Raw genomic sequence first — 27,167 nt, forward strand, 5'->3', positions numbered from 1 at the left:
CGACGTTGCGACATTGAAATAGTCTATTTCGATGAATAACGTCTACACGTCCTCCAGGGCCAGCAACGTCGATGTTCAACTTCGACGTTGCTCAGCCCAACATCGAAATAGGCGCAGCGAGGGAACGTCTACACGTCAAAGTAGCACACATCGAAATAGGGATGCCAGGCACAGCTGCAGACAGGGTCACAGGGCGGACTCAACAGCCAGCTGCTCCCTTAAAGGGCCCCTCCCAGACACAGTTGCACTAAACAACACAAGATCCACAGAGCTGACAACTGGTTGCAGACCCTGTGCCTGCAGCATAGATCCCCAGCTGCCGCAGAAGCAGCCAGAAGCCCTGGGCTAAGGGCTGCTGCCCACGGTGACCATAGAGCCCCGCAGGGGCTGGAGAGAGAGCATCTCTCAACCCCCCAGCTGATGGCCGCCATGGAGGACCTGGCAATTTCGACGTTGCGGGACGCGGATCGTCTACACGGTCCCTACTTCGACGTTCAACGTCGAAGTAGGGCACTATTCCTATCTCCTCATGAGGTTAGTGACTTCGACGTCTCGCCGCCTAACGTCGAAGTTAACTTCGAAATAGCGCCCGACGCGTGTAGACGCGACGGGCACTATTTCGAAGTTGGTGCTGCTACTTCGAAGTAGCGTGCACGTGTAGACGCAGCCCTGGGCAACAGTAAGGAGCATTTTAACAACAGATTGAAGACACCCTGAAGGCTTCTCTAGGGCAGGCTAAACCTTACTGAGGCCTATATGCCATGGTCATAGCCACATGCTGCATTTTGCATAATCTGTATGAATCTGAGAGTGAGGTGTTTGCTCAGGTATGCAGCACATGGCAGTGTTTGAGCAGCCACATACTAGGACTTGTCAAAGGAGCTGATGGTACCATCAGGGGGCTCTGAGGAAGCACCTTTGACAACAAGGGGCGCTAATATATCCGGTTTTAAGCTGTTTCCCTGCTACGGCCCATGTAAAATTTTGGGGACACATATCCATGCAAGAAAATGCTTTAAAAGCCTGTACCTGAGACTGAAGTGATTACTATGTGAATTTGTGGAACAAAACATTAAAAACATTGTGCCAGTATCAAACTTTTCCTTTATCGAGCAAGAAAAAAACCACAGTGAAGCACACCACATGTGTGTTTGCTGGAAAAGGTGGGGTATGCAAAAGGTAAAACCTTACAGCTGTGTGTCAGGCCAGTTTTTGAAGAAGAAGGGGGTTTCCAGACGGAGGGTTTCCTTCTGCAAGGTCCCCACAGGCCATGCCTCTGCACATGTATTTTGGAGTCCAGAAGAGCTTCCAGACTCCAAATCACATGCTCATATGCCAATGAGGTGTGGAAAATTTACTTCAGCACCTTATTAGTATCATCTGGACAGCTCATTACCATGCCACTTCTGGAAGAACTGGCACGTGTAGACACAGCCACAGACTAACCTGAGATGTGTATTGATATTGCCAGTGTATCATATGAAAATACTCTCAAAAATACACCAACTTGCTTTTTAAGATTTTGCCAAAAGGACATGGGCTGTAAATAATTATGTAAAACACACACAGGCAAGCTTAAAAGGAACTTTATACCAAGCATGAGAAATAGCTGTTGTAAAAGAATTTTTTTTTAGAAAATGTAAATCAAGGAAAGTTTTAAAAAACAGATTTAGTTTTGTACCAGGGAGGAGTCATTCTAATTTAAGCTTCGTACAGTGTTAATGTCACAGTCCTTCCATCTACAATAAAAGTTTAAAAAGACAAAAGCCCTGTGGAATAAATAATATAAGATAAAATAAATATTCCCGATCCCTTGTTATCTGAAGTTTGTAAATAATGCAATTTTTTCCAGTACTGTTTTTGGGGAAAAAAAAAAAAGAGCTAGTACTCAGCTGGCTCCCTGGTGTGGGACTGCCAGGGACCGCTGACCCCTGGCTGGGATCCCCACTGATGGCTTTACCAGCACAAAAACAAAAACACTGATATTTTTAGGAATGAAGCTATATTGGCAAGCTTTTGTAAAAAGCCATGAATTTGTGGCTGCTCGAAGTTTGGAGACAGCCTCTGACTACCGAATGGCACACACACATCCCCAGTCTCCCTTTCCCACTCCCACCCCCATGTAATATTTTCATGTTCTTTTGCTAAACATGCAGGCTACATCTAAACTTGTGTTCCTCTTTCAAAAGAGGAATGCAACTGAGGGAAATCGAAAATAAACCCAGTTTTTGAAAGAACTCATCTGCCTGAAACAAAATAGGAAGAAGGGTTCTTTTGAAGAAGGGGTTTATTTTCAAAAGAGCCCCACCTACACTGCTGTTTTTTTTTCTTTCGAAAGAATCTATTCTGAAAGGAGATTATGCAAATGAAACGCGAGATATGTAAATCAATGCCTAATTTGCATTTTTGATTTCCCACATTTGCATTCCTCTTTCGAAAAAGGAATGCAAGTGTAAACACAGCTGCAGTGTTCCGTTATACCAAAAAAGATTTTGAAAATATGTCAACATTCCAAAAAACAGCATGATCTAAATAAAAGCTTCTTTTAAGGAAGAAAATACAAAAATATAAAAATACAGTAGGTGGTGGGTTTCCCAGAACCCACCACCCATTTGAAGTAGCAAGTTCCCCGCCCCCCCCGCCCCAGCTGTTAATTTTTGCAGTGATATTTGAATACAATAAATCAACATGACTAAAGAACTATACTATCACAAACTGTTAAAATAATGCTGGCATATGTTCTGTGGTGGTGGGGAACTAAAAGGCATAGCTGAAGCAGAAGATGGTATGATTTAAGAGCTGGTTCTGTGGCTACTTTAGCTATGGTCCACACGCCACAACAGCCTATATGTCTCATGAAGAAGCACCTGGTGTCCTTAATAGAGGAACAGCCACGTACATAGCTTTTACTCTTATTGACAAACTGTAACTAACTACAGGTATGCCATGGGTTTAATCTACTTCCCTTTGGCCAACCAACATCCATTTCCACGCCCTTTGAGCACCTTACAAACACACCTTACAACATCATTTTCAAGGGGCATAATGTAAAACACACATTGTAATTGTATTTTTACAACACAACCTATTGTGTTCCCAAACCATGTGCTTTTAGTGGCTTTTTTTTTCTCAGCAGTAGTCCACGTTAAATATTTATCCATTGGTTTACTTATTTCATCTGAAGCTCTGGGTCTGCAGCTTCCGTCACTTTGTGTATGTCTGCACTACACAGCTTTCAGCTACAAGGCTGTGTTAACTTAGTCCTGTTGCTAAAAGTCAGCACTTTTGTTAACAATATACCTTCCAGCCCAACAGGAAGGTTTCATTTATGTTAAAGTGGGTGAAGTAATGTCCTGGGATCAACACAGCTCCCTGCTACAGTTATTCTCTGAGGCTTTTCTATTCTGTACCAAAATTGTTTGTTCAGCTGCTGAAAATCTTCTGTCCACAGAACTGACAGCTAGTTGCCAGGCTCGCCAATGGAGTGGCTCCAGGTGAACTACCAGGCTTGGGCTCAGCAGGTTCAGAAGTGGCAGAGGTGGACGGACTGATAGGTGCATCAGGTCAGAGCAATGAAAGAGACGCTCCCAGGCTGACACTATCCAAATTAACTCAGCTTTGTCCTGGACAATCTTCCTGATGACTTTGGGAATTCATTAAATGGGAGGGGAAATATAGCATCAGTTCCATTTCCAGCTGAGACTCTGGGTTTACTCCTCCCTGAGAGCAGAACACTGGCTAGCAAACTGATCTGTCAAGGGAACACCCCATTGTGGGAATCCTAAGCTGAGAGCAAGCCCTTCTGCTCCCACTTGGGAGTGATGGTGTTCTTTCTGCCAGATCAGTCCAGGAATATGGAAGATGTAGGACTACCAACTGGAGCCTAGGGTAGATTGCACAAGTCTCACAAGGTGCTGCCTGCTACAAGAGGGATGACCTTGCTGTCCTCTTAATATAGCGTCTAGCAGTTTTTTTCTCCATTAGGGCTTGACTTAGGGGTTCCCTGACAGAGTGGAAGGAAAGCTTTGAAGGCAAGATAGTCTAGACTATAGATGTACAGTTGCTCATGACCATGTTCCTTGGATCTGAAGACAGCCCCAGCGAGCACCCCCCATCCCTACTTGGAAGTGTCTGTCACTAGCATATTTAAAGGCAGTGGTTGATGAAGCTAAATAGACTGGCAGCCAGTGAGCCAAGTGCCAAATAGTATTTCCTGAGGAACTTTTACAAATAAATTCCATGCTGAGTCTGCCCAAGGCATAACCATGCACCCACAGGTTTGTAAGTACATGGTGCTATGTGACCTAGAAAGCTGGTGCAGACTCTTGTGTGGTTCTCAGACGAGACTGAATGTGAGGAAATGATTGACTGTGGAAAAATCTCTTCTGAGGAAGTTACACTTTGGTGAAATAGTATCTAGAACTTCCACTATAAAGTCTATTGACTGAGTAGGGGTAAAAGTAGACCTGCCTATGTTCATTCTGAGGCCTAGCTTGAACAGCGGCTGCAGAACCGTGAACTGCCCTTCACTTGGCCAGCCATCCAGTTAAGACTATACCTGCTGGGCTTCTCTTGGTAGTAGTTTAGTGTTTACACTGTATAAAATGTTCTTCCTCACTGCCAGTGCCACAAGCTTCTCCAAACTTCCTCTGAGACCCAGGATGGGCTCTTTCCTTCATCACCTGCAATGGAGACCCAGCGGGAAAAATTCTACCCTCAGTAACAACTGGGAAACCCCATGGTCTTCACATGTCTCCTCACCTATGCCTTCACCACACCACACCTACGGACTTTAAATGGCATTAAAAGAACATTTTGGCCCTGTAACCGGAGCTGAGGACAAGATTTTCTCCAATGCAGGCAATGGGATAGGAAACCTCACACCTTCGTGTGCAATCGAGCAGGGTCTGTTTCTGTCCTGCACAACTGAGGAGGTGTATGTGATTCACAGATCACAGGCACCAGGGCTGTACCAACGTACATCCTTGTCTCTAGTCATTTCTGAAGGCCGGCCACGCCTGCTTGGCAGAGATGGCCGGGGATGGCTCTCAATCTATTTTAAGGGTGAGACAATCCTGCAATCTGATCTCAAAAGGATAGAATATATCAGTCTTAGTAACCAGGAAACAGGACACAAGCAGATGATCAGAATCATGACAATTTATTTATAACGTTAATTATAGGGTGGGTTTTCCCCACCACTATATTACACCTCTTCACCTGGGGGAATTGCTGCATGCAGAGATGAGCCAGCAAGGGTCAGAACTCAGCTCCATCACTCAAACATTTCCCTGGTCATCCTCATCTATGATGGGAAAAGGCAGAGTGTGAGATGGTTACAGAGGAAACCATGACTCACAGAAGGCAAAGGTGAAAGTAAATTAGCATGGCTCAGAATACAACGCCAGCACGGAAGCAGCTGGTGAGGTTTGGTATGCCAGTCCAGCTATTTCTAACTCTTATGGTGTCTCAGAAAGACACCGTACCAACCCCACCCCTTCCACAGAGCTGCAGCTCCTCCAGGTCCCACTGTACAACAGCCATCCTGCTGGGGAACAGGGCTGGGAGGGGGAAGTACTGCAGCCGGACGAGCTGCCAACTTTCTGCTCTTTTCCCCATGCGCTGCTGCCCCTCCCAATGGGGAAAGGAGAACTCCCAGCCCCACCTCCATCCCTAGCCATATTCTCCATCAGGACGGCTGCTGTACAGACCCAGAGGAGATGCAGGTCCGTGGAAAGGCAGGGGCAGGGCTGCCGAGTCTGCCCCTATTTCCCCGCTGGCAGAGGCACAGTGGGAAAAGCAGAAGTGCCAAAAGCCCCTCCACCCCAAGTAACATGGTGTGCCCCTCCTCACCTCCAGACTGGGAAGAAATTAATTTTATTTTCACCCTTGACTGAGGGGAATCGCTCCCTGCTGTGGGTCACTCTGAGCACACAAGCTGCAGAGATACTACCCTACCATGCCAGGCTGCTCTTCCATGGTGGCCAGTGGCATCCCTGGAATATTCAGGGCTCCATCTCTGGCTCCTTTGCCAGCAGCAGTCACCGCAGCCAGGGGTGATGGTTTTTCATTAAGCTGTTTTGCTTTGCAGCCTGGGTAAAATCAGCCCTGATGAGAAGAGGAATCCCAAGCATGGTTTTGAAATGACCTGTGCTTGTTTTGTCCCAGAGACAGGCACAGAAAGAACCAGAGACTTGTTTTTGACTGAGGGGCAAAACGTAATCATGGGACTAATTAAGCTTGCTGCCTCAGGCTTAAGGGCTGAAAACGGAAATTTGTCAGCATGGGGAATAGGTGTTCGCTTCTCCCCTGAGCACAGAAGGATGAAACCAGACCACCCCAGGGCAAAGGGCGAAAAAAGAAGAGCAAGTTTTATGCTTCTACAGACAACCTGAGGAAACTCAGGCCAGGTTTCAGCTCTGATTTTCTACGGGTGCGTCTAGACAGCAAAGTAATTTCAGAATAACAGCTGCTATTCTAAAATAACTTTGCGAGCATCTACACAGTAAAACTGCGATTCTGAAATTATTTTGAAATGGCTTATTTTGAAGTGGATGGCTTATTTTGAACACTGTAAACCTCATTCTATGAGAAATAGCCCCTATTCCAAAATAGATATTCCAGACTAGGGCTGTAGACAGGAAATAGGGGCTATTTTTGAAACAAGATATTCCAGAATAGTTTCTTCCAAACTAACACTGCTGGGTAGACATAGAACACTGGCTGCAAGTGTCTGTCTTTTGTGTGCTTCCTGGGGCTCTTATCCGAAATAGGCTCTATTGTGTGTGGACATACTATTTCAGAATAAGCTTTGCTTATTCCGGGGCTTCTCAGCAGTCTAGATGTGTTATTCTTGAATAGTTTATTTGGGAAGAATAACTCTAGAATAAGATATTTCGGAATAAACCTGTAGTGTAGACTTACCCAAAGGCTATGTCTACACTAAAGCAATCTGGCGACAACAGCTAGATTTGGAAGATATCTTCCAACCAAACTATTGTTGACAGATCATGGCCATTTATAAAAGCAGATCGCTCTGTTGATCCACTCTGTCTACAAAGAGTGGCCAGACTGTTTGTGAGACTGTCTGGCTGCTCTCTTGATTGAACGGACGACTGGAAGGACAGCAGACAGGGCTGTCCAGGGACCTGGAAGCCCTGTCTGTCGACAGTGCCCCTCCCCGCCAGCCCCTGAGCATCTACACAGGTTTTTTGTCTACAGATTCTGTCGAGAATCCCATTCTGCCTGTCAACAAAAGTGACGCTTTCTGTCGAGTTACTGGTGACAGAAGGCATTTTTAGTATGGATGCTCCCCAGGTTTTGTCAGCAAAACAGCAGTTTTTGTTGACAAAAACCTCTAGTGTAGATCTAGCCTAAGTGACCAGCACTGGGAAGTCTAACATCCAAATAGTCATCTCTTCACACTCTACCTTTGCTGCAGGGGGCGCTGTATTCCGCAATGGCAAATTCACCTGGAAGCCACAAGAAAAGGGAGATGTGATCAGGGATGTGTGAGACCCAGCCAAGACTCTTCGCACTTTTACCAGGCCCTTTAAAGAGATCTGAACTTCTCTTAGAACCCCTGGAGGCAGGGCTCCACCCTGCACCAGAGATCTCAGCTAGGGGGAGGGAGCCCCGTCTCCAGGGGCTTTGGGGGAACCTCAGCTGGGCTCTGTGGGAGGAGGACAAAGGTTACCCCAAGGCTGCAGTGCAGCAGGCACCTCCAGCGGGTCTGGGCCAGGTGACCTATGGCTGATTGCACAGCTCATCTGACACACAGCCAGCACGGCTGCTGCTGGGCTCTGGGTTTGTCCCCACAGTTTCCTAGTTGGGGAGGTGGAGGAGTGAATGTACCTGCCCCAAGTCACACACAGAGCTGGGAGCTCAGAGCAGGATCTGAACACAGGAACCTCCCAGATCCCTTTGGCGCTAACATACTTCAGTTGGCACCTTCCCTCTACAGCGTGGAAGGGTCTGGAACCTCAGGCATTTCCATGTCACAATCACGAGGCCAGAGAAGATATACCTATCTCACAGAGCTGGAAGGGACCTTGAGAAGTCATCGAGGCCAGTCCCACTGCACTGACAGCAGGACCTATCACCATCCTTGGCAGATTTTTTTTTTAATTTAACCTGCCCCAAACCCTTGAAGGGCCCCTCAAGGATTGGACTCACAACCCTCGATTTACAAGACCAATGTGCTAACCACTGAGCTACCCCTTCCCCAGAGGAGCCCTTGCCCACAATCCCTGTGTATCCCACATTCTCGTGGCAGAGAAGGGAGATGCTCAATCCCACATGCCAGCGGGCTCACTGTGGCACTCAATGAGACTGTTCCCCTCCTGGTGACAGGCCAATGGGGGCTAATGTCCCCAGCCCTGCCCCCACACACACCCGTCTCATAGTAATCGTAGACCTTCACCAGCGCCGGCTTCAGGCTCTGCACAGGGAAGTCCTGCTCCACGGCAAAGGAGAAGCTCTGGGTAACATTGCTCACCTGGAGGGGAAACAGACAAGACTCAGAAGGTAACTCTCAGCTACCTCTCCCCATCCTCCCCCATCTCCCCATTCCTCACCCCACAGCCCCAGTGTCTGCGCCTTTTGGCTGTAGGGCTTGGCAGAGGTCAGTCCCTCAGGGAGAATGGAGAAGCCCTGCCTGCCCCTCTGCCTTGGGACCCATAGGCTGGGGGAGGAACAGGTCCATAGCTGTGTATGTCAGGGGGAGCCAGAAGTGCTGCACAGAAATGTTGGGGTGCAGCAGCAATTGGTGGGGAATACCTGGGTTTGTTTACTCATGGCGCAGCCAATCCGCTCACACCAGTACCTCTATTAATGGTCTGTCAGGGGGTGACTCTCCCCACCCCACCCCAGCCCCAGGTGGCCACTCACCTGCTCCATGTAGAGCAGCACATGGTTGGCACTCAGTTCTGTGCGGTGGATCTGGTTATGTCCTTCCAGCTGCCAAAGGCCAAGGATGTTAGTGATCTGCCCTTCAAACAGTGCCACAGCCCTAAGGAATGGAATGCTGCAGCATTCTCAGCACTGTTCACAATTAACTTGGAGATCTCCTGGAGGATGGGGGTTGTCCTGGGGGACTGGAGAAGGCAAACAGAGCACCTATCCTTAAACAGGGGAACAGAGTGGACTTAGGAATTCAGAGACCACCCACAGCCCTATGGAATGGGATGCTTTCACAAATTCATACATTTCAAAACCAGAAGGGGCTCTTGTGACAATGTAGTCTGCCTCCTGGATAACAATGGGTGCAGTTTGCTGAAAGCTCAGAGGCATTGCCTGCCGCAAACTGCGACCCTCAGTCAGGTGTGGAGTTTTCCCCGCACACACGAGGAACTTCATTGGCCACACCAAATAGAGAGGTTAAACTGCGCCTAAGTGGAAAACACAGGCCAGAGAACTTCCCCAAGAGATTTCCTAGAGGAGATCTTTTGGACAATTATGCAATCTCAATTTATAAATGATTGGAGCTGGAAAATCCACCAGGGCCTCTTTTTCCTCAGGCACAGCCCCAGCTAGCTAATGGATGTGGGTGTAACATATATCAGAAGGACTGGCCCCTCTCAAAGATAGCAAGAGTCTCAGCTTACCCAGCCTCTGTCAAGAAGCCCTTACCGTTCTCCCTCATGGTCTAGCTCTTAGACTAACTAACACCGTCTACAACAGTAGGGGCTGCTGCACAAGGTTTCCATATGCCCTGGCCTGGCATCAGGTGTGGAAGAAGCTGCTGTCTACTTGGCCTGCCCTACAGGCTGGGGAATCTGCAGATGAAAGGCTGATCAGAACAGACCCCCATGACAGAAGGGACGGGGTGCTCTCAGACCTTTCAGGATTCCAGTGGGAAAGAAAATAAGGGGTTAAAGAAACAGGAGACATGGGGGACCCAAAGGGTGGAGATGAGATCAGGCTGCACCCACACTAGGAGGGGTCAGGAGCTGGAGCCCACACGTGGCCAGATGCCCCTCAGAGAGGACGAAGGCAAGAGGCCCATGGAGCTGGGGCCGTACACAGAACGACTTGTTACCTCCCTTACTGATGGCCTCACAGGGATGAATCCTGACAGCATCTTGACGTCAACGATGACCATGTTGGAGATGAAGCGTTTCCCTGTGTAACTGGGAGGTCAAGTGGAAGAGGAAAAGGTTTAATATACCTCAGTACAGAGCTGATGCACCTCATCTCTGACTGGCACAGGCAGACTCTGCCCTGACCTGCACATCTCCCACCCCACCCACTTCCCTCTAGTCTGCAGGCAAGCTCGTGGAGGGACTTGTCACTAGCAGTAGGGCTGTTCCATATGGCCTGGCCTGAGTGGGGAATTACCTCACATTTATCGCAATGCTGAAAGTCCTGTGGGCCTTCGCACTGTCACATGTCTTGGGAACCGTGTGCACCTCCAGTGCGAATGGCTCCTCATCTGGCTTGGGGATCACATTGTACCTCAGGCTGGTCTGAAAGAGAATGCAGAGTTCTGTGTGGGCCTGTGAGTGTGTGTGTATCTCCCCTCGGGTTATCGCCACTGCCTCTCCACCCCGTCCATCTCATTCTCTCCTTTATCTTCCGCCTTTCTTAGCCCCTCTGACTAGTGCCCCTTTCCCCAACACAACTGGCCATCACATACAGCCCCCAGCTAAATCCTTTCCAGCGCATCATCAGTGATGTACAACCCATTCTGGACAATGATCCTTCATTCTCACAGACCTTGGGAGGCAGGCCTGTCCTTGCCTACAGACAGCCTGTCAACCTTAAATCCTCACCAGCACCTATAGATCACAACACAATAACTAAACCCAGAACCAATCCATGCAACAAACCTCACTGCCAACTCTGCTCACATATCTACACCAGCGATACCATCACAGGACCTAACATCAACCATACCATCATGGGCTCCTTTACCCGCACATCTACTAATATAATATAAGCCATCATGTGCCAGCAATGCCCCACTGCAATTTAAACTGGACAAACTGGACAGTCTCTACGTAAAAGAATAAATGGACATAAATCAGACATCAGGAATGGTAACATAAAGAAACCTGTAGCGGAACACTTCCATCTCCCCGGACACTCAGTAACAGATTTAAAAGTAGCAATCCTACAACAAAAAAAATTTTTAAAAAATGGAGAAATTTCTGAGCTGCAATTTATTTGCAAATTTGACTCCATCAACCAAGGATTAAACAGAGACTGGGAGTGGTTGTCCCCTTACAAAAGCAGTTTCTCTGCTCTTGATGTTGAGACCTCCACATTAGAATCTGGCAATGGGCCACATCCTCCTGACTGATCTGACTTTTCTCCACTCTTGATGTGCACAACTCCACATTAACTGCTGATAATGGGCCATTTCCACCCTGACTGAATAAACTTTGTCAGCTTTGGCCTTCCCCTTTACTGAGACTCCCTGCCCCTTTAAATCCTCCTCTGACCCGCCCCCCCAAGACACACACACACTTATGCACCTGACCAAGTGGGTCTGTGTCCACGAAAGTTTATGCTCCAAAATATCAGTGAGTCTGTAAGATGCCACAGGATTTCTTTTTCCTTTCCCCAATCTCTCTCCTTACACATTTTGCCATTTTCTCATTCTTATCCCCAACTCTCTTTCTCCCTTACCCCCACATCTCACCTTATGCCACCCCACCCTGCCATCTCCATGGAATGAGATGGTCTCCCCCCAGCAGCAGCCTCTCCCCTGTCCCAGTGTCCCTCACCTGCACATAGACACACCCTTCTCCTGTCACCTCCATGCTGTAATCCCCGGGCACCTCTGGCAGTGCCACGCGCTGGAGCAAAAGACGGTTTGTGTGATCCACCTGGAACTGGGCCTGGAACTTGCTTGTGGATTGCAGAGTCACTGTGGAGGCTCCTCCACTCTTGGCGTAGGTACAGGCTCCATATAGGGACAGGGCCTGGAGTGCCACCACCGTGTCCTGCCAGAGGAGAGATGGGCCCAGGCGCCCAAGGGGATGAGTTAGCCATTTCCATGGGCCTGGGATCCCCATCCCACCAGCTCCTCCCACACAGCACTGCCCTGCTCAGGTGCAGGAAGGAGACAGAAAGGCTGGCTTTCCCATTTTCACCCACTTTCTCCCTATCCCCAGCACAGGCCTTGCTGCTCCCTATTCCTCGGTCCCAGATTCTCCAAGGTATTTAGGCACCTGTTGAAAACAACAAGGGGTCCAAATACATTAAGGAACCCTGGGGATCTGCTATCTCTGACATGCCATTGAAAGGATGCTACCCACCATGCCCTGAGGGAGCAACCTGAAGGGACAGCTCGGGACAGCTCAGAGGCAGATGTTACCCACATGCCTCTCCAGTGGGAAAACAGAAAGAATTACAACCCTATGCTTTTAAGGAAGTCCTTCCCTGAAGTATAGTTTTCCAAAGTGCAGCATTTCCTTCACCATCTTCAGGAGGCGTTGGGTTTGGGCTGCCTTTGATTAGGTGGCACTTTCTGGTTCTACCTAACACAGGTTGGCACGCTCCCTGCCCCAGTTGTGTCTGGCAGTGACTGGCTGCTGCTGCTTCTCTGAGAAGGCCTCAGCTCCTGAGCTGGATTGGCCAGGCTGGAGCGGGGGTCAGTGGTGGGGAAATCTCTTCAAAACAGAGGTTCTCTAAACTTGGCAGAGAGGGCACTGCTGCCCCTGCCTGCTACCCAGGAGGAGCCTGCCTCCCTTCCACCCCTGGGTTATTTCTACGTCTTTGGCAATCTGAGGTATATCTCTTGCTGCTCCCACCTGCCCTGGGTGCCTGTGGTTGGGGCAGGAAGCAGCTCACCTGGGTGGAGGAGAAGCCACCATTGGGATTCTGCTGCTTGATGATCCACTTTGCAATCTGTGCTGCAGTTGACAGGTCGCTCTGGCACGGTGCCGGGTGCGTGGTGAGGTAAGCGAGGAGCACGTAAGACGTCATCTCCACCTCGGCAGAGGGAGCACGGGGGCGATAGAAGGGGAGATCCGCCTCCGGCTGCTTCCCAGGCCTCTGCCAGTGAATGGAGCCATCTGCAGTGGGAGAGGGAGAGGGAGGGCAGGAGAGGAGAAAATGTGTATTACAGCATATCTGGTTGCTGCCAAGAGGGTTATTGGCATCCTGTCACTGCGGATGGAGGACAAAGCCTCAGCCCTTGGTGGGCACGTCAGTACAAAGCCTGAAGGCGTTAAATAATCCCTCCCTAGGTGATCTGGTAGGCTGGTACATTCCTGATGCGACAACTCTCAATGACTAGTTCGGTTGCCACACCTGTGCCTATGTCTGTCCCGTGTATAAAGTCAGATCCCAGGAATAGCCAATCCCAGGGTTTTTAAAGCTCCTTGATCTAAGGTGTGTGGAGAGGCTAAATAAACCCAGTCTGACACAGCACAGACTGACGGATTACAGCACTACCAAACAAACCCCACTTCAGGCAGACTGTGCAAGACCAGTGGGCTGAGGTTTGCAAAAAGGCATGTCAGGAAATCTCACCCTCTTTCACAGCATCCTTGTCAAGCGAGTCCAGCAGGGCCCTGCGCTTCCCCTCCTTCCCCGCCAGGGCGAAGGCGTAGGCCAGCAGCGCCCTGGTGTACACGTGGTGTCCTCCCTGCTCCGTGGCCGTCTCCAGACAGAACAGAGCATTACGGACCACAAGGTGCTGGGGGGGGACATAGAGGGAAACCAGCATTTGCAATGTGTCTGTATGAAGTAGGGTTTGGGCCTATTATCTCAGGGCCACAGAATGCAGCTGGATTTCAAAAAGAGGTGCAATGGGCTCTAAGAAAACACACATGCTGGTGATGTGATGAGTGACTGTTTGACACCTGTCATTTCCATGGTCCGTGTGAACTCAGACTCTTGGTAATTTGGTCACCCCATCACTGTGGGTCACTAGACACAGAAATGTGGCTTGATGTGTCTAGCTGAGCCAGTCCCAGCAGTTACAAAAAACCAGTTTCTGCCTTCTCTGGGGCAGTAATGCTGGGTATGAAGCCTTCATAATTTGGAGAAATTAAGATCATCTGAGGTGTGCAGGGATCTTTACTGGATTTTAGCCAAGAAAAAGGTAGAATGCATATGAAATAAGCTCTGCCATGGGTAGCCAACAGCTGTCAAATAGTATATAATCCATTCACAGGCCTCCAATCCATATAAGTCATTCATTCCATGGAAAGCTTGACTACCTCCCTCGTGCATTTACGAATATTATACACAACAAATAGGAAATAATAAAGAAGGGAGCAGTTGTGCTGTGAGGCTGAAAAACTTCCTTCAAGACAGACCCATCTGAGCTTTTGATATGAATTCCGTATTCTTTCCTTTTTTTTTAACATGCACAATGGAAAAAAGAAATAACGAGCCAATCAAAGAAGCAGAGATTGACCAGAACCAGTTCCATAGGCCTGGGTGCTTCTCAAATCCCAGGGACAGAGTCATTGGAGAATGATGAGCCAACATCTTTCCAGATTGGTTTTTCCCTCTTTTTCTAAGAGGTCTGTTTCTCAGGGCAAAGGGTTGCCACTCTCAGGGCCTGGCTGGGTACAGGGAGAGGGGGAGAGGGAGGCTGCTGACACAGGGGAACATGGGAAGAGGCCTTTGCATGGGGATAAGGGTACGTACAGTGAGGGGCAGCAAGTCCAGCAGGGCGATGGTGATGTAGGCCGAGAGTGTGAGCTCATCGTCCACCCCTCCCTGTAGGGAAGCAGCAAGAGATTAACTCCACACAGTGCCCAAAACCTGTTCCCGCTGGGCCCAGCTGCAGACCACATCCTTTCTCCTCCTACATGTGCCCTGCCCCATGCTAGCTCCTATGAATGGCATGTCTGCATTGCAACAAGAGCCTGCCTCCCTGCCAGGCAAACACACACACACCAGCTCTGCCCCAGCTGGTTCACTTAAAAACATAGCATGGCCACAGGCGGCAGTTCAGTCTACCTACCCAGGTCAGTCAGGTTCAGCCCCGGAGAATATACTTGGGCAACTAGCGTGAGCTGCTATTTTCATGTCTGTACACACCCAGCTGTCATGCAGACACACTCTGGCTGTGGCCACACTTGGCCAAAACTTCACAAAGGACCCCCGTGTAGCCGCGCTGAGCCACGCACGTTGGAAAGCAGCGCTTTCGAAGTGCCACGGCTGGAAGCGTCCTAATGCTAATGAAGTGCTGAATATTCAATTCAGCTCCTCATTAGTAACCTTTGAAATGGCCATTTGCATGGCCATTGTGAAGTTTTGGCCAAGTGTGGCCACAGCCTCTGTTCTTCTGTCCCCATTTATCTCCGTTGGGCGTTTCCATATACTGACTCTCCTTTCCCCTTTCCATAATAGGGCCCATGTGCAGTTCGGCAGCTGCCCACCCAGATCTTCACTGTAACTCTCAGGCTCATGTCTTACCCAGCTCCTCCCAACCTGGCCCCCTGTGCTGAAGCGGCTGAGCTGCGCCCAGGCGGAGTGACAGGCATTCTTGGTACCCAGGAGGCCTGTACGGGTCCCATGAGGCCCAGGGGAGCCAGCTGGGTGGATACGTCACCTTCATGGCATTGTTCAGGAGTGTCCCAGAGCTGCGGAAACAGCCGTTTTCCTTCTGCTTGCCAGCGAGCCAGGTCAGAGCATCCTGGACGTGCCTCTCCTCAATGAAGATGTGGGATCGGGCCCGCGCAAAGGACTTGAGGACAAAGGCCGTCAGCCTGCAACAGAGAGCGGCTGCGGTGAGAGCTTCCTCCTGGCCCTGTGCGCTCTGGCAGGGACGGGGTCCCAGAGCATCACCAGCCTGCAGGGAAGCAGCAGAGCCCAGAGAGCTGGTGGCCATGGGGCACAGAGCATAAATGCATTGCCTCCACCTTCACACTCCTCCACAGACTCTTTCATGATGATTTCATGACCCACTTCTGGCTTTCTCTTCCTGTTTATAAAAGCCAACCTGGACACAACCAGACTCTCAAACTTATGCATCCTCTTCATCCTAAATAAGCTGTCACAGCAGAGGGTTGCATAGGTGGAAACAATATTTAAACAAGGCTCCATGGGAGAGCCAAGGAATTTTACACCAATTCCTAGTCACACTCGCATAAATGACACTAAAAATTAAATAATCAAAGACTCAGAAAATGTGATGGGGTCTAAGCATCATGCCCTCTGCAAAGAAAAAGGTGCCTCTCCGTTCTTCTTTTAGAATTCCCTGGAATGTCTCAATAAAGCACTAAATGAAAGAGAACAGATTAACATAATTTCTTTAGTAGTCTCTTATGGCACACCTTCTAAAAAGACTTTGGGGCAGTGTAAATCAGGGGTTGGCAACCTGCAGGTCTTTCAGGAGCCACCCGCGGCTCCGTGCTCTGCTGCCACTGACACCTCGTGCAGCACCAGAGGCTGCCGCCACCTAAACAAAAAATTAAGTTGCCCACCATTAAACCAACTGAATTTAGTTTGTTGTTTCAGCGGCAGCAGCCTCCAGAGCTGCTGAGCAGTCAGCTGTGGCAAGGCAGGGAGCCTCGGAAGGGACAGCCGGCTGGGCAGGGAGCCACGCCGTGTGGGTGGAAGTCTGAGCCATCAGGAGAGCTGGGGGTGAGGAGACCGAGCCTGCTGTGCGGAGAAGGTGGGGGGGAGCAGCTGAGGGGAGGCAGCAGCCGTGGAGGAGCTGTGCATGTTGAGGCGAGTTAATCCAGGGGATGGGGGTAGGGAGAATGGGGAGCAGAAGGGTTAATCATGGGGGTAGGGCTCAGAGGGGTTAAGGCTGGGAATGGAGGGGGGTGGACCTGGTGCTCAGAGGGGTTAATCCAGGGAATGGGAGGTGGGTTTGGAGCTCAGAGAGGTTAAACGTGGGGATGTGGGAGTGGGTTGGGGACACAGGTGGGTTTAGCCTGGAGATGGGGGTAACTTAACTTTCTAACTGGTTCAGCTCATTGTGTGCGTGCTGTTCTTAAAATAGGGGTGACAATCAGTACGGTTTGACCTTATTTATTAAGGACTGTCTCGTATTCACGTGCATTGCAGCTCTTGAAGGATTGATTTTGTAACCCAATTTACAAAAATGGCTCTTCTCGTGATTTTGGTTGCAGACCCCTGATCTAAATACATTGACCAATGATGGGGTGACAGGCAAATTGTTGCCCAGGATTAGAAGTTGGTTCAGGTACAGAATACAAAGAGTAGGATTAAATGATCAGTTTCCATCCTAGTACAAGATCAGCAGTGCGGTGCTGCAGGGTTTGGTACTAGGCCTAGGGTTGTTTAATATGCCTTTTAACACTGCTGACAGCGGGTGATAGCTGACATAGCAATTCCTGTGTTCCTACCTAGCACCAGGCAATGGTCTGAGGTTAAAGAGGGAGAGGTGTAGGTTGGATATTAGGAAAAACTACTTCATCAGGAGGGTGGTGAAGCACTGAAATGCTTCACCTAGACAGGTGGTGGATTCTCCATCTCTACAGTTTTTTAAGTCCTGGCTGGACATAGTCATGGCTGGGATGACTTAGCTGGGGTTGATCCTGCTGGAAGCAGGGGGCTGGACTTGATGACCTCGTGAAGTCCCTTCCAGCCCTGTGATTCTATGATTCCATGATTCAGGCTGCTCTTTATGTCTAACCCAGTTTCACCCTATAGATACAAGAATCTGCTCCTCTGCAGCTCCTTTGGATCTCTCCATCTCTTTTCTAATACGATCTAAAACCGTCCCCTTCCTTCTGCCTCTTCAATTGTCCCTCTCCTCAGGGCCAGTGGGAACAGGTGCTCTTTCTACACAGCAGGCTGATGAATGCTGTTCTCTTTGGTGTGATATGTCAAGGCTGCACGGAGTCCTCAGGCATGTAACAGTATCACTTGTTGACTGACATTAGCACTTCCTTCATAACTATATACCGGAGGGATTTTAGGTGTCACTGGTACAGAAATCTCACCAGGTATTCCCCAGCTGCCTGTAATGCTCCCCAAATGTGCTGTAAGAGCCATCCACGTGCTTGTAATTCAGCTGCCTCTGATAACCTGAAATGGAGAACAGTCACAGAGAGGTAGCCATATTAGTGAATCAGAATCAGAAGTTTCAAGCTCTGAAGAAGTGGGTCTGCCCCACAAAAGCTCATCACCTCATAAATTGTTTTGTTAGTCTCTGAAGTGCTACAGGACGGCTTTTTTGTTTTCTGAAATGCGACAGCTAACGTTAAAAAAGCAGTAGGAAGTGATAGAGCAGCAGCCCAGTTACGCAGCCCATAAAAAGGGGCTCCTAGGTACAGGAGCAACCCTGCCATACACACTGACCAGCAGAGGGCGCTAGTACACACACATACACATCTCCATCCCAGTCGTGTGGTGGAGAGCGCTGCCCAGTCTGGCCAGCTAGAGCATGCAGGCCGAAACGCCATTTCACTTGGCTACTGCGTGCAGTATTTGCACCCTATAGAGGTGGTGTAGCAGGCACTTGCTCTCGTGGGGCAATGAGTGTGTATAAGCATAGTGCTCAGACTGCTGGCAACGGCAAGCCAAACGTGCGCTGAATAGGACCCCCAGACACACAGTCAACTCCATGTATACTCATACCATTCAGTGCTCTCTCCCTAGGCCAGGGAGACACAGAGACTCCCAGCACAGCCCTGACAGGGAGCAAGTGAAGAAACAAAAGCCCCGCCCCTCCTCACCGCTCACTAAATATCCGATGGCCTTGGATCTGGTCTCCTCACTCAGCTGCCCCGTCTTATTCAGATAGTCCAGGATGTAGATGTTGGGGGCAAACAGGGCCATGTTCTGCTCCCCGCAGCCAAAGGGCATCTGGAGGAGCTGCTGCAGGTTCTGCATGGCCGTGCCCAGGATGTCACCTGGGCGGGAGACACAGGGAGTATCACGCAGAGCCGGCCCAAGCAGGCAGAGTGCGCTGCAGAGCATAGGCAGTAACCAGTGAAACAGAAGGTCAGATGGAGGAAAAGGATAGAGCCATATCCTGAAAGAGGAAACACAGAAGAGGAGAAGGAAGGGTAGGAAGATAGCTGGGATAGGCCAACACACAGGGAGTCAGCAGAAAGAGGACAGGAACAGGAAAAGGGCCCAAAGAGATTAATGGAGAGACAATGGGAACACGGGTGAAGGAAATGAGCAGCTGACCAGGTGGGAAGGCTGACACAGCAGGCAGACAAGAAGCAGCAGCTGCACCTGCCAGGTCGGGTTGTTTCTGAGTTGCTGCACTCACCCAGCACTGTCACATAGGCTCTGGCTGAGTCCTGCACCACATTCTGTGGAAGCTTCAGGGAAATCTTCCCTACTTCTGAACTTCCTGAGGGAAAAATTAGACAGATAGGTTGCAATAAAATACCTCCCATGCTCAGCAGTGAAAGGCTCCCAGAGCAGAACCTGACATTGCCTTCCACCAACTCTCTGAATGCAGAATCTCTGCCTTCAGAAGCTCCAAACTGACCCGCCTGGCTTGGGGGGGTCCTCTGATCCATAGGACAACCTCTGTCCTTTCTATGGATTGAGGTGCCACCACGTGCCCAGATGGGAAGTTCATGCAGTCTCCAGTTCTTTGGTCCCTTCCTGTTTGGTGGCCATTCGCAGATGCTGGAATCAAGTTTGGAATCTCCTTCCATGGAATAAGCGTTTAGAGATGGGAAGGTCCTATTAAAACCCCCTTCTGGCCTGTCTTCTAGGGCTTGAGCCAGGTTTGCTCTTTCAGTCAATTCTCCTGGAATTTTTTAAGCTCTGGATCACAGTGTTCCAAGCAATGTCCTCATGATTAGGAAATGTCTTAATTCTTCCCACAGACACACTCCCCATACTACTGCTTAGTCTCTCTCCTGGGACCCCTAGTTCTCACTGCACCCTCAGGGTCTCCTAAACAATTCCGCTCCCTCCTTGGGACTGTCACTCTTCAGCCACTGGCAAAGAGGAGCAGAGAGGTCCTTACCATCGGCACAGAGCAGAGAGTTGAAAGTTGTTTCCATCTCAATCCCTTCAGGCTGGGGAGGGAAAGAAAAATGGGGAAGGTGAGAAGCTGCAGACAGACTGGTCATCTGGCATCAGGAATAAAATCTGTGTGGGGAGGGGGAAGGGCACTTCAGGAAGAGACTGAGAGGCAGCAGGAGAGCAGTGAAGAAGAGAGCATTGGACAAAAATGGAAACAGTGAATGAAGACACAGAGAAATGTAAAAGGCCAAGTGAGTGAATCAGCGAGAGAGATTTGCAAATATCCATGTACAGGTTGTGCCTCCCTTTTCCACCACCACCTGAGTGGTCCCAAATGAGGGGATTTGCTAGACCAGGGGAGGACAGATCTTCTGGCTGCCCCGGGGAGGAAGTCACCTGCATGCTGGCTGGGTTCCCCTCCCACTAGCTACCTGCCTCTAGGCTGCCTACAGGGCTCCACTCTGGCTCCCTGCCACCAAGCTGCTGACCAGAGCTCCCCACAGGAGGGCTCTATCATGTGACTGGATTTTTGTATTGGATATGGAAGGCAATTTATGTGTCCATTATATCTATTGGCACCAAATATTGTGCCAGGGGGCCATGTGAGGTGTCTAATAAAAGCTGAGGATGCTCTGAATCTGTGTATGATGTTTATATGTCTGTGCCATATTGATAGGTAGAGTTATAGATTTTAGCTCTGTAGCAGTATTAGAAAGGCGTTAGAGCTAAGATTCACAAGAAGAGGTAGATCACCACCCCAGCCAGGATGAATGGACTGTAAACTAAGGTTGAGACTGCCGAAACACACCTCAGGGTTGTGGGACTTCCCTCTTGGGATGCATCCAATGGCGAAGGGCCACAATAGCCCAACCAGCTTGGTGACTTTGGGCTAAACAATGGGATGGAAATCAGATGCCTAGACATCCTTTCCACATATTATGTATCTGAACTGAGGTGTGCTGGCAAGCTCAACATCCAATGGGAAAGTGTAACAACAGCCCGCCTGAGTCAGGTAATTCCTACTCTCCAGTGCCTGATGGGAAGGAGAAAGGGCTTTTTCCTTCCACAGGAGAAAACTATATAATGGGCCTAGCAGTGTCCATCTTGGTCTTTGTCTTTGTCTTGGTTCCTGTTCATGTTCCAGCATGCTGGCCTCAGTTCGCCAGATCTACAATTGTCCGGTAACTATATAACTCCAGTAACTATATAACTGTCAGTCTGTAGTGGAAATGCTATAGATCTGAAGAAGTGGGTCTGTCCTATGAAAGCTCATCACCTGATAAATTATTTTGTTATTCCTTAAAGTGTTCCATGGCTGATGGTTTGTTTCGTTAGAATGTAGACTAACACGGCTACCTCTCTGTTACAATTCTCCAGTAACTAAGACTATGTAACCTGGAATCATACCCCTTACGGGGTGCACTTTCAGAGACTTTCAAGAATCAGCATAGAACATCGCTGGCCTGAATCAATAACTGTAATTGATGCAGGGCTTATTTGCTGGCAGAATGCACTGGAACAGAGTTCTGGCACCATTTTTTCCATTAGAACACCAGAAGAATTTTCACCGCTGGTTCTGCAGCGGCATGGGGACCAGGGTAGGAGCCGCCGCTGGTCCTTCAGCAGTGCAGGGACTGGGTCAGGAGCCCCCACCACACCAGGCAGGAGCCCCGCTGGTCCTGCAGGACCCCCTGTTGCTCCAGGTAGGAGCCTCTGCCACTCCTGCAGCAGTGCAGGGACCAGGGCAGGAGCCTCCACCACCTCACAGCACTGCATGAACCAGGGCATTAAAACTGAACACCCTAGTCCCTACGAGGAATTATCAGACCTGAGTTCTGGCACCCTTTTTTCTAGAAAAAAAAAGCACTGAACTGATGTATGTAAAGAATGGCTCTGGCAATGTTTCTCTTTAACCCTGTTCTTTCTTTCCATGTTAATAAACCTTCAGATTTCAGAGTCTAAAGGATTTGGCATTTGCATGGTGATTTGGGTAAGATCCAAGTATATATTGACCTGGGACTGTGACTTGACCCTTTGGGGTCCAGAAGAATCTGTGTGGTATTGGTGAAATAGGTTTTAAGAATCTTTCACCTGAGGAAGGGATTATTGGTCTGGGCTGGTATAGCATCTGGGAAAACTGTGGGTTTGCTTGTGTGGCTTCTGGCTGGCCAGTGGGGCTGGCAAAGGTACTTTTGTGGCTGGTTGGATTTGCCTTAGTGAGAAGGAAATCCCAGCCTGAGGCTGTCATTGGCCCGGTTTTAAGCAACAATACCCTGGATTGATCTCATTAGCTATGCCCAGAAACCCCATTGTATTACATGCCCCAGCCAGGCTCCCCAACCAAACACCCTGCTGTGGGGCTTCCAGCAGGGCTCCTTGCCCTAGCCTTGCTCCCCAGCCAGCTGTCTGCTGCTGCAGGGCTCCCAGCCAGGGCAGGGGAGCCCAGCAGCCCCATATTCTGGTGAACCCTGCCAGCAGACCCATGGCAGTACGTGCCCAGCTGTGGGGTGTTGTGGAGTTTTCCTGGCCCAAGCTCCCTTCCCTAGCTGGGCTCCCTGGCCAGCTGCCTGCTGCAGGGTTTCTAGCATGGCTCCCAACAGGGGCTGGGCTCACCTCAGTAGGGCCCCCCAACCCAACTCCTCACCCTGGGCTATCCCAGGGCTCCCCAGAGGAGGCTGCTAGCAGAGCTCCCTGCCCCCAGCAGGACTCTGCTGCAGCTGCTCAGCTGGAGCTCTCTGGTTCGGCGACATCTGTGGTCCTGCCGGACTAGGGTTCTCACTAGTTGAGAAAGTTTCAACCTGTACTGATGCTTGTAGATTCATAAAATAATTATTGGTTAGAATAAAATTCAACTCAGCTACTGATAAGTTGCTGTCTTTTCATACCCAAGGGAAGAATAGTGCAGCTGTATTGCATTGGTTACTTGTTACCTTCAGCACAACCTGCAAAATGGCATCTTAATGCCCCTATAATAGAAAGGCCATGCACCATGTGTCACTGCTATCATCAGGTGATGCAATAAGTAAAGACAGCTTAATATATAGAGGAATACCAGCAATACTACATACTATAAAGCTGCCAATTTTCTCTTTGCATTAAAGGCCAGCAATAGGCTATGCAGATGATGGGAAAGGAAGATATTACACACTAGTATAGCTGGTATTACTGTTGGTATCATGAAGTGTAATTAGTTATCATTTTTTCTGAGACATGGGCTACATCTACACTAGGGGAAAACTTCAAAATGGCCATGCTAATGGCCAAACTGGAGAATACTAATGAGGCAACGAAATGAATATTCAGCACCTAACGAGCATGCTGCCGAAAGCGCCACGTTTCGCTCACACGCGGCTCATCTACGTGGCGGTCCTTTTCAAAAGGATCCTGGAAACATCAAAATCAGCTGATAGGAATAAGGGGATTTCGATGTTTGCAGGATCCTTTCAAAAAGGGCCCCCGTGTAGAAGAGCCGCGTGTGAGCGAAACGCGGCACTTTCGAAGTGCCGCAGCAGGCAGCATGCTAATGAGGTGCTGAATATTCATTTCAGCGCCTCGTTAGTATTCTCCACTTTGGCCATTAGCACGGCCACTTTGAAGTTTTGGCCAAATGTAGACATGGCCATGGAGAGGCTACACAGCTTGTCATTACTATGGATGTTGTATAGTGAGCGCTTCCTGTCCTACAATGGTGAAGGCGTGCAGCATTACCCTGCACTATTTCATTTCACTGTGTAACAGTGGAAGCAACCACTGCTGCCCTATGAAAGAGAGCAGTTGTGCAGTGTTACCAGGCTATGTTTACTTGGCACACTGTGTAATGGTTTATTATGCAAGGGAATGTACAATATTAGATCCTGTAATGGATGAGATTTCCAAAGCACGTCTAATGCCCCTAGGTGCTTTCAATCTCCCACACAGGCACTTGGGTTAGGCTACATAGTAAATTGTCACAGGTCCCCTTCAACAGAGGAGGCACGAACAGCTGTACTTAACACTCTACGTACGTTATTTTTGTTCTCCTATCACTACACAGATGCCATAGCACAGCTTGCAGCCTAGGTTACACTGTGTGAAAATTTATCGCTTCTCTACAGCACAGGGACTAAGCAGCTCACATACCTCCACTAACAGTGGTTTGATCACTGTATCCTTCTGCCCTGTCTCAGGTAGCACTGTTACCGCGTTCCCACAAGGCAGCTCCGTCTTCAGGGCTTCTGCACTCACAGAGAAATTCACATAACCTGAAACAAAGAGAAATAAGGGTTCTGCGGGCACTGCTGCTTCAGAGGTCAGAGAGTCATTTCCAGGGTGCTGCACTCTTCAGCACCATTTATGTCATGGAAACCCTCTCTGCAGAGGAAAGGCTCCTGTCATATCTACAGTAGGCCTGGTCTCCACTGCAAAGCTTGGCTGATGCATGTCAGCTCATGTCAACCTGCTGTGCCAGCGTGTACATTCCAGCTTGGCTTCTGTCAACATAAGTGCCCTGTTACTCTGACTTAATAACACACCATGCCAAGGGAGTTCAGCGAAGGCTGACATCCTTACGTCAATGCAATGGTAGTGTAACCTCTGCAGTACTTATGTCAGGTATTACCATCCTCCAGCAGCTTTCCCACAATGCACCATTGTGAATTCTGCTGGCCAGGGATCACAGGGATCAGAAACCTCCCCAACGCTGAAGCCTTGCAAATTTTTGAATTCCTTTTCGTGGGTGCCCGGCTTGGCAGGGACACCTAGCAACTCTTCCTTGTCAAGTGCAATGGCCCAGCTAACTATGACAGCAACACACTCCAGGCACGGTCCTGCCTGGAACAGACAGGAGAGCTTAGATCTCCTGGGCCTGCGAATACAAGAGTCTGTGGGGACACAGCTCTAATCTAGGCACAGGAACACGGATATTCATGAGCAGATCTTAGGCAAGACACACCATCTGGATATTTTCCTCACTGAGCTCCCATCCGTGAGTGAACAATGCTAGCACTCTTTCCAACTGTCAAAGTTGCAGTCACCTGTTATTCTGCATCTGCTGAGCCTGTCATTGAAATATTCCTTGGTGCTGTTGAAGTGGCCAGTGTATGGCTTCATGACCCATGGAACAAGGGATGACTGAGTCCTCCAGGATCACTACTGGCATTTCAACTTTGCCACTGGAAATCCTCTAGACAGGAAAGAAAGTCCCTGCTTGCAGCTTTCTGGGCAGTTCTGTGGTCTTCAAGATGCAAACATCATGCAAGCTTCATTGACCAGCCAATGCTGATGTCAGTGACCCACCAACAAGCAAATAACCACAGAAAAGGAGCCTCTTTTGTTGTTTTACTCTGCGACCAGGTGGCTGGGGAGAAAAGAAGCTTCTGTGTGCCATCTATCACCTCACCATAGTTTGGGAATCCCATTGCTACACAGCCATCCATTATGGACTGCACACTGCTGAGAACCACTGTCTGCACAGCACAGGTGATTCATAGACTTTCACATTTGCATGACAATAGCCCCTGTGGTGAATTTTCTGACTCCAAATTAATTCCTAACTGACTGGTAGTAATTTGGTGTAGCACATTTGCATGGTGTGGTTGTCACTTGCTTCTTCACTGCTAGTGCAGCTCTCATTTTGGTGTCCCTGAGTGGAGGGCCAAGGCAAGCTCAGCACACAGATCCAGGAATGAGGCCTTGTGCATCTGAAAGTTCTGTAGCCACTCAGTATTCCACATGCATTATGATGTAATCCACCCTGTCAGTGCTCCTTATGGGCCCAGAACTGGTGCTCCACCTTCTGCCACTGCTCCAGAAATACCAACAACAACCCTGCATTGGTTCTCGCTATGTTCCCCAGCGACTTGTCCTCCAAGGAACTGCTATGTTCCCCAAGCCTCTTCTCATTGTTCTGCAAATACTGCGGGATCATGCATTCTGTGCTTGCAAGGCTCGTGACAATAGCCCAGAGCTGTACAGTCTCCATGCTCTGTTGGAGACGGCAGACAGCAAAGAGGAATGCAAGAGACTGTGGAAATTTGAAAGGTACAACCACTACGGACAGCGGATGGCATCATGGGATTGAAACAATTACAAACTGGGAAAATAACTCTATGCTCCAACTCACCTGGCACAGTTTGTTTCAGCCCCATCACACAATTGCCAAAACTTCCCAAAGGATCACATGTTGGATTGTGGAGCGTGGCAGTGGGATATCTATCCATGGTTCACCTCACGCTGCATTGGTATAAACACTCCTGGGAAGTACTACTGGCAGGAGAAATCAAATACACAGGCACACAAGTAATGCACTAACTGTGGCAGTGGTATGGTGATGTAACTTGAGTGGACACAAGTGTATGGTGTAGTCATGGTAGTAGTTCCATAGACCATGCCTGCACTGGGGTTTTCACACTGATGAAGCTGTACCACAGCAAAACCTGAGGGCAGCCCTGTGCCGGTGTCAAAGGTGACTCAGTTTGCTCTAGTGCAGCTACATCTCCCTGAATCTCCCCAGTGCAGGCATAGTTTAAGATAGGAATTCTCACAACACTTTTTCGGGGCCTCTGAGTACAGCGTCCATCTCTTGCTACTGTGACTCTCATTTCAAACCAAGGCAGGCAGCACTAGTACAAGTCACTGGTTACACCAATCAGCGCATCAACACTAAGAGTTTGTGCTGGTGCTGCTACGTCAGTCGAGCTACAATAACGCACAAGAAAAAAAAAGGGGGGGGTGTGGGGCAGGCAAGACATGAGGATCACTCTGCAGAAACCTCCCCCATCCTGTCAGGAACTGGGCCAGGAGGCTGGAAGTGCAGGAGTGATGGCTCTGATTTCTGGGTGAGGACAACAGACCGTGTTACACAGGGGGTTGGACTAAAAGATCATTATAGTCCCGTCAGGCCTTAGAATCTCTTCATTTGATTCTATCCATAGAGCTCCAACTGGATTGATCAACCACTTAGTGCTTCCACGTAGCTGTTGAAACCATCTTGTATAAGAAGCCATTTCACATCCTTACTTCTGCATGCACACAAGAGCCTGTACTTTCCCTGACCTGTCTGGGAACAGCAGGGAGGATGAGTTCTATGGAATGCGTTAATGGGCTGTTTGGAGTTAAGTCTCCAGCTCCCCGGTACCTGTTTCTCTTTGCTGATAACGGTTTCTCTTTGAGAAGTGATTTACAATTCTCTAACTAATTGCCTCTGACACTGGGCTTTGTTTGTGTAAGGGTATAAAATACTAGAGTTAGCTGCATCAAGCAGCCTTGCTGGACCTGGTTTTACTAGTGTCCAGTTTGGCTCATCTGTTGCC

General features: G+C 49.2%; 1 protein-coding gene across 2 annotated transcripts in view; it reads right to left on the reverse strand.

Moving 5' to 3' along the window:
- Window positions 1–5,151: 5,151 nt before the first annotated feature.
- LOC142007101 (alpha-2-macroglobulin-like) overlaps window positions 5,152–27,167 on the reverse strand; it is a 73,105-nt gene continuing 51,089 nt past the window's right edge. For both annotated transcript variants that reach the window (XM_074983635.1, XM_074983636.1), the window contains exons 21-36: window positions 23,998–24,119; window positions 19,880–19,931; window positions 19,166–19,249; window positions 18,621–18,797; window positions 17,886–17,970; window positions 15,521–15,677; window positions 14,611–14,682; window positions 13,483–13,648; window positions 12,799–13,022; window positions 11,730–11,948; window positions 10,339–10,466; window positions 10,040–10,130; window positions 8,890–8,958; window positions 8,395–8,497; window positions 7,431–7,472; window positions 5,152–5,305 (exon numbers count right to left, since the gene is read on the reverse strand). In XM_074983635.1, the coding sequence (XP_074839736.1) occupies window positions 5,280–5,305; window positions 7,431–7,472; window positions 8,395–8,497; window positions 8,890–8,958; window positions 10,040–10,130; window positions 10,339–10,466; window positions 11,730–11,948; window positions 12,799–13,022; window positions 13,483–13,648; window positions 14,611–14,682; window positions 15,521–15,677; window positions 17,886–17,970; window positions 18,621–18,797; window positions 19,166–19,249; window positions 19,880–19,931; window positions 23,998–24,119 (1,817 nt within the window). In that variant the 3' untranslated portion in view covers window positions 5,152–5,279. The remainder of the gene's footprint in view (window positions 5,306–7,430; window positions 7,473–8,394; window positions 8,498–8,889; window positions 8,959–10,039; window positions 10,131–10,338; window positions 10,467–11,729; window positions 11,949–12,798; window positions 13,023–13,482; window positions 13,649–14,610; window positions 14,683–15,520; window positions 15,678–17,885; window positions 17,971–18,620; window positions 18,798–19,165; window positions 19,250–19,879; window positions 19,932–23,997; window positions 24,120–27,167) is intronic.

The sequence above is a fragment of the Carettochelys insculpta genome, chromosome 1 (genome assembly GCF_033958435.1).
Source record: "Carettochelys insculpta isolate YL-2023 chromosome 1, ASM3395843v1, whole genome shotgun sequence".
Classification (NCBI taxonomy): Eukaryota; Metazoa; Chordata; order Testudines; family Carettochelyidae; genus Carettochelys; species Carettochelys insculpta.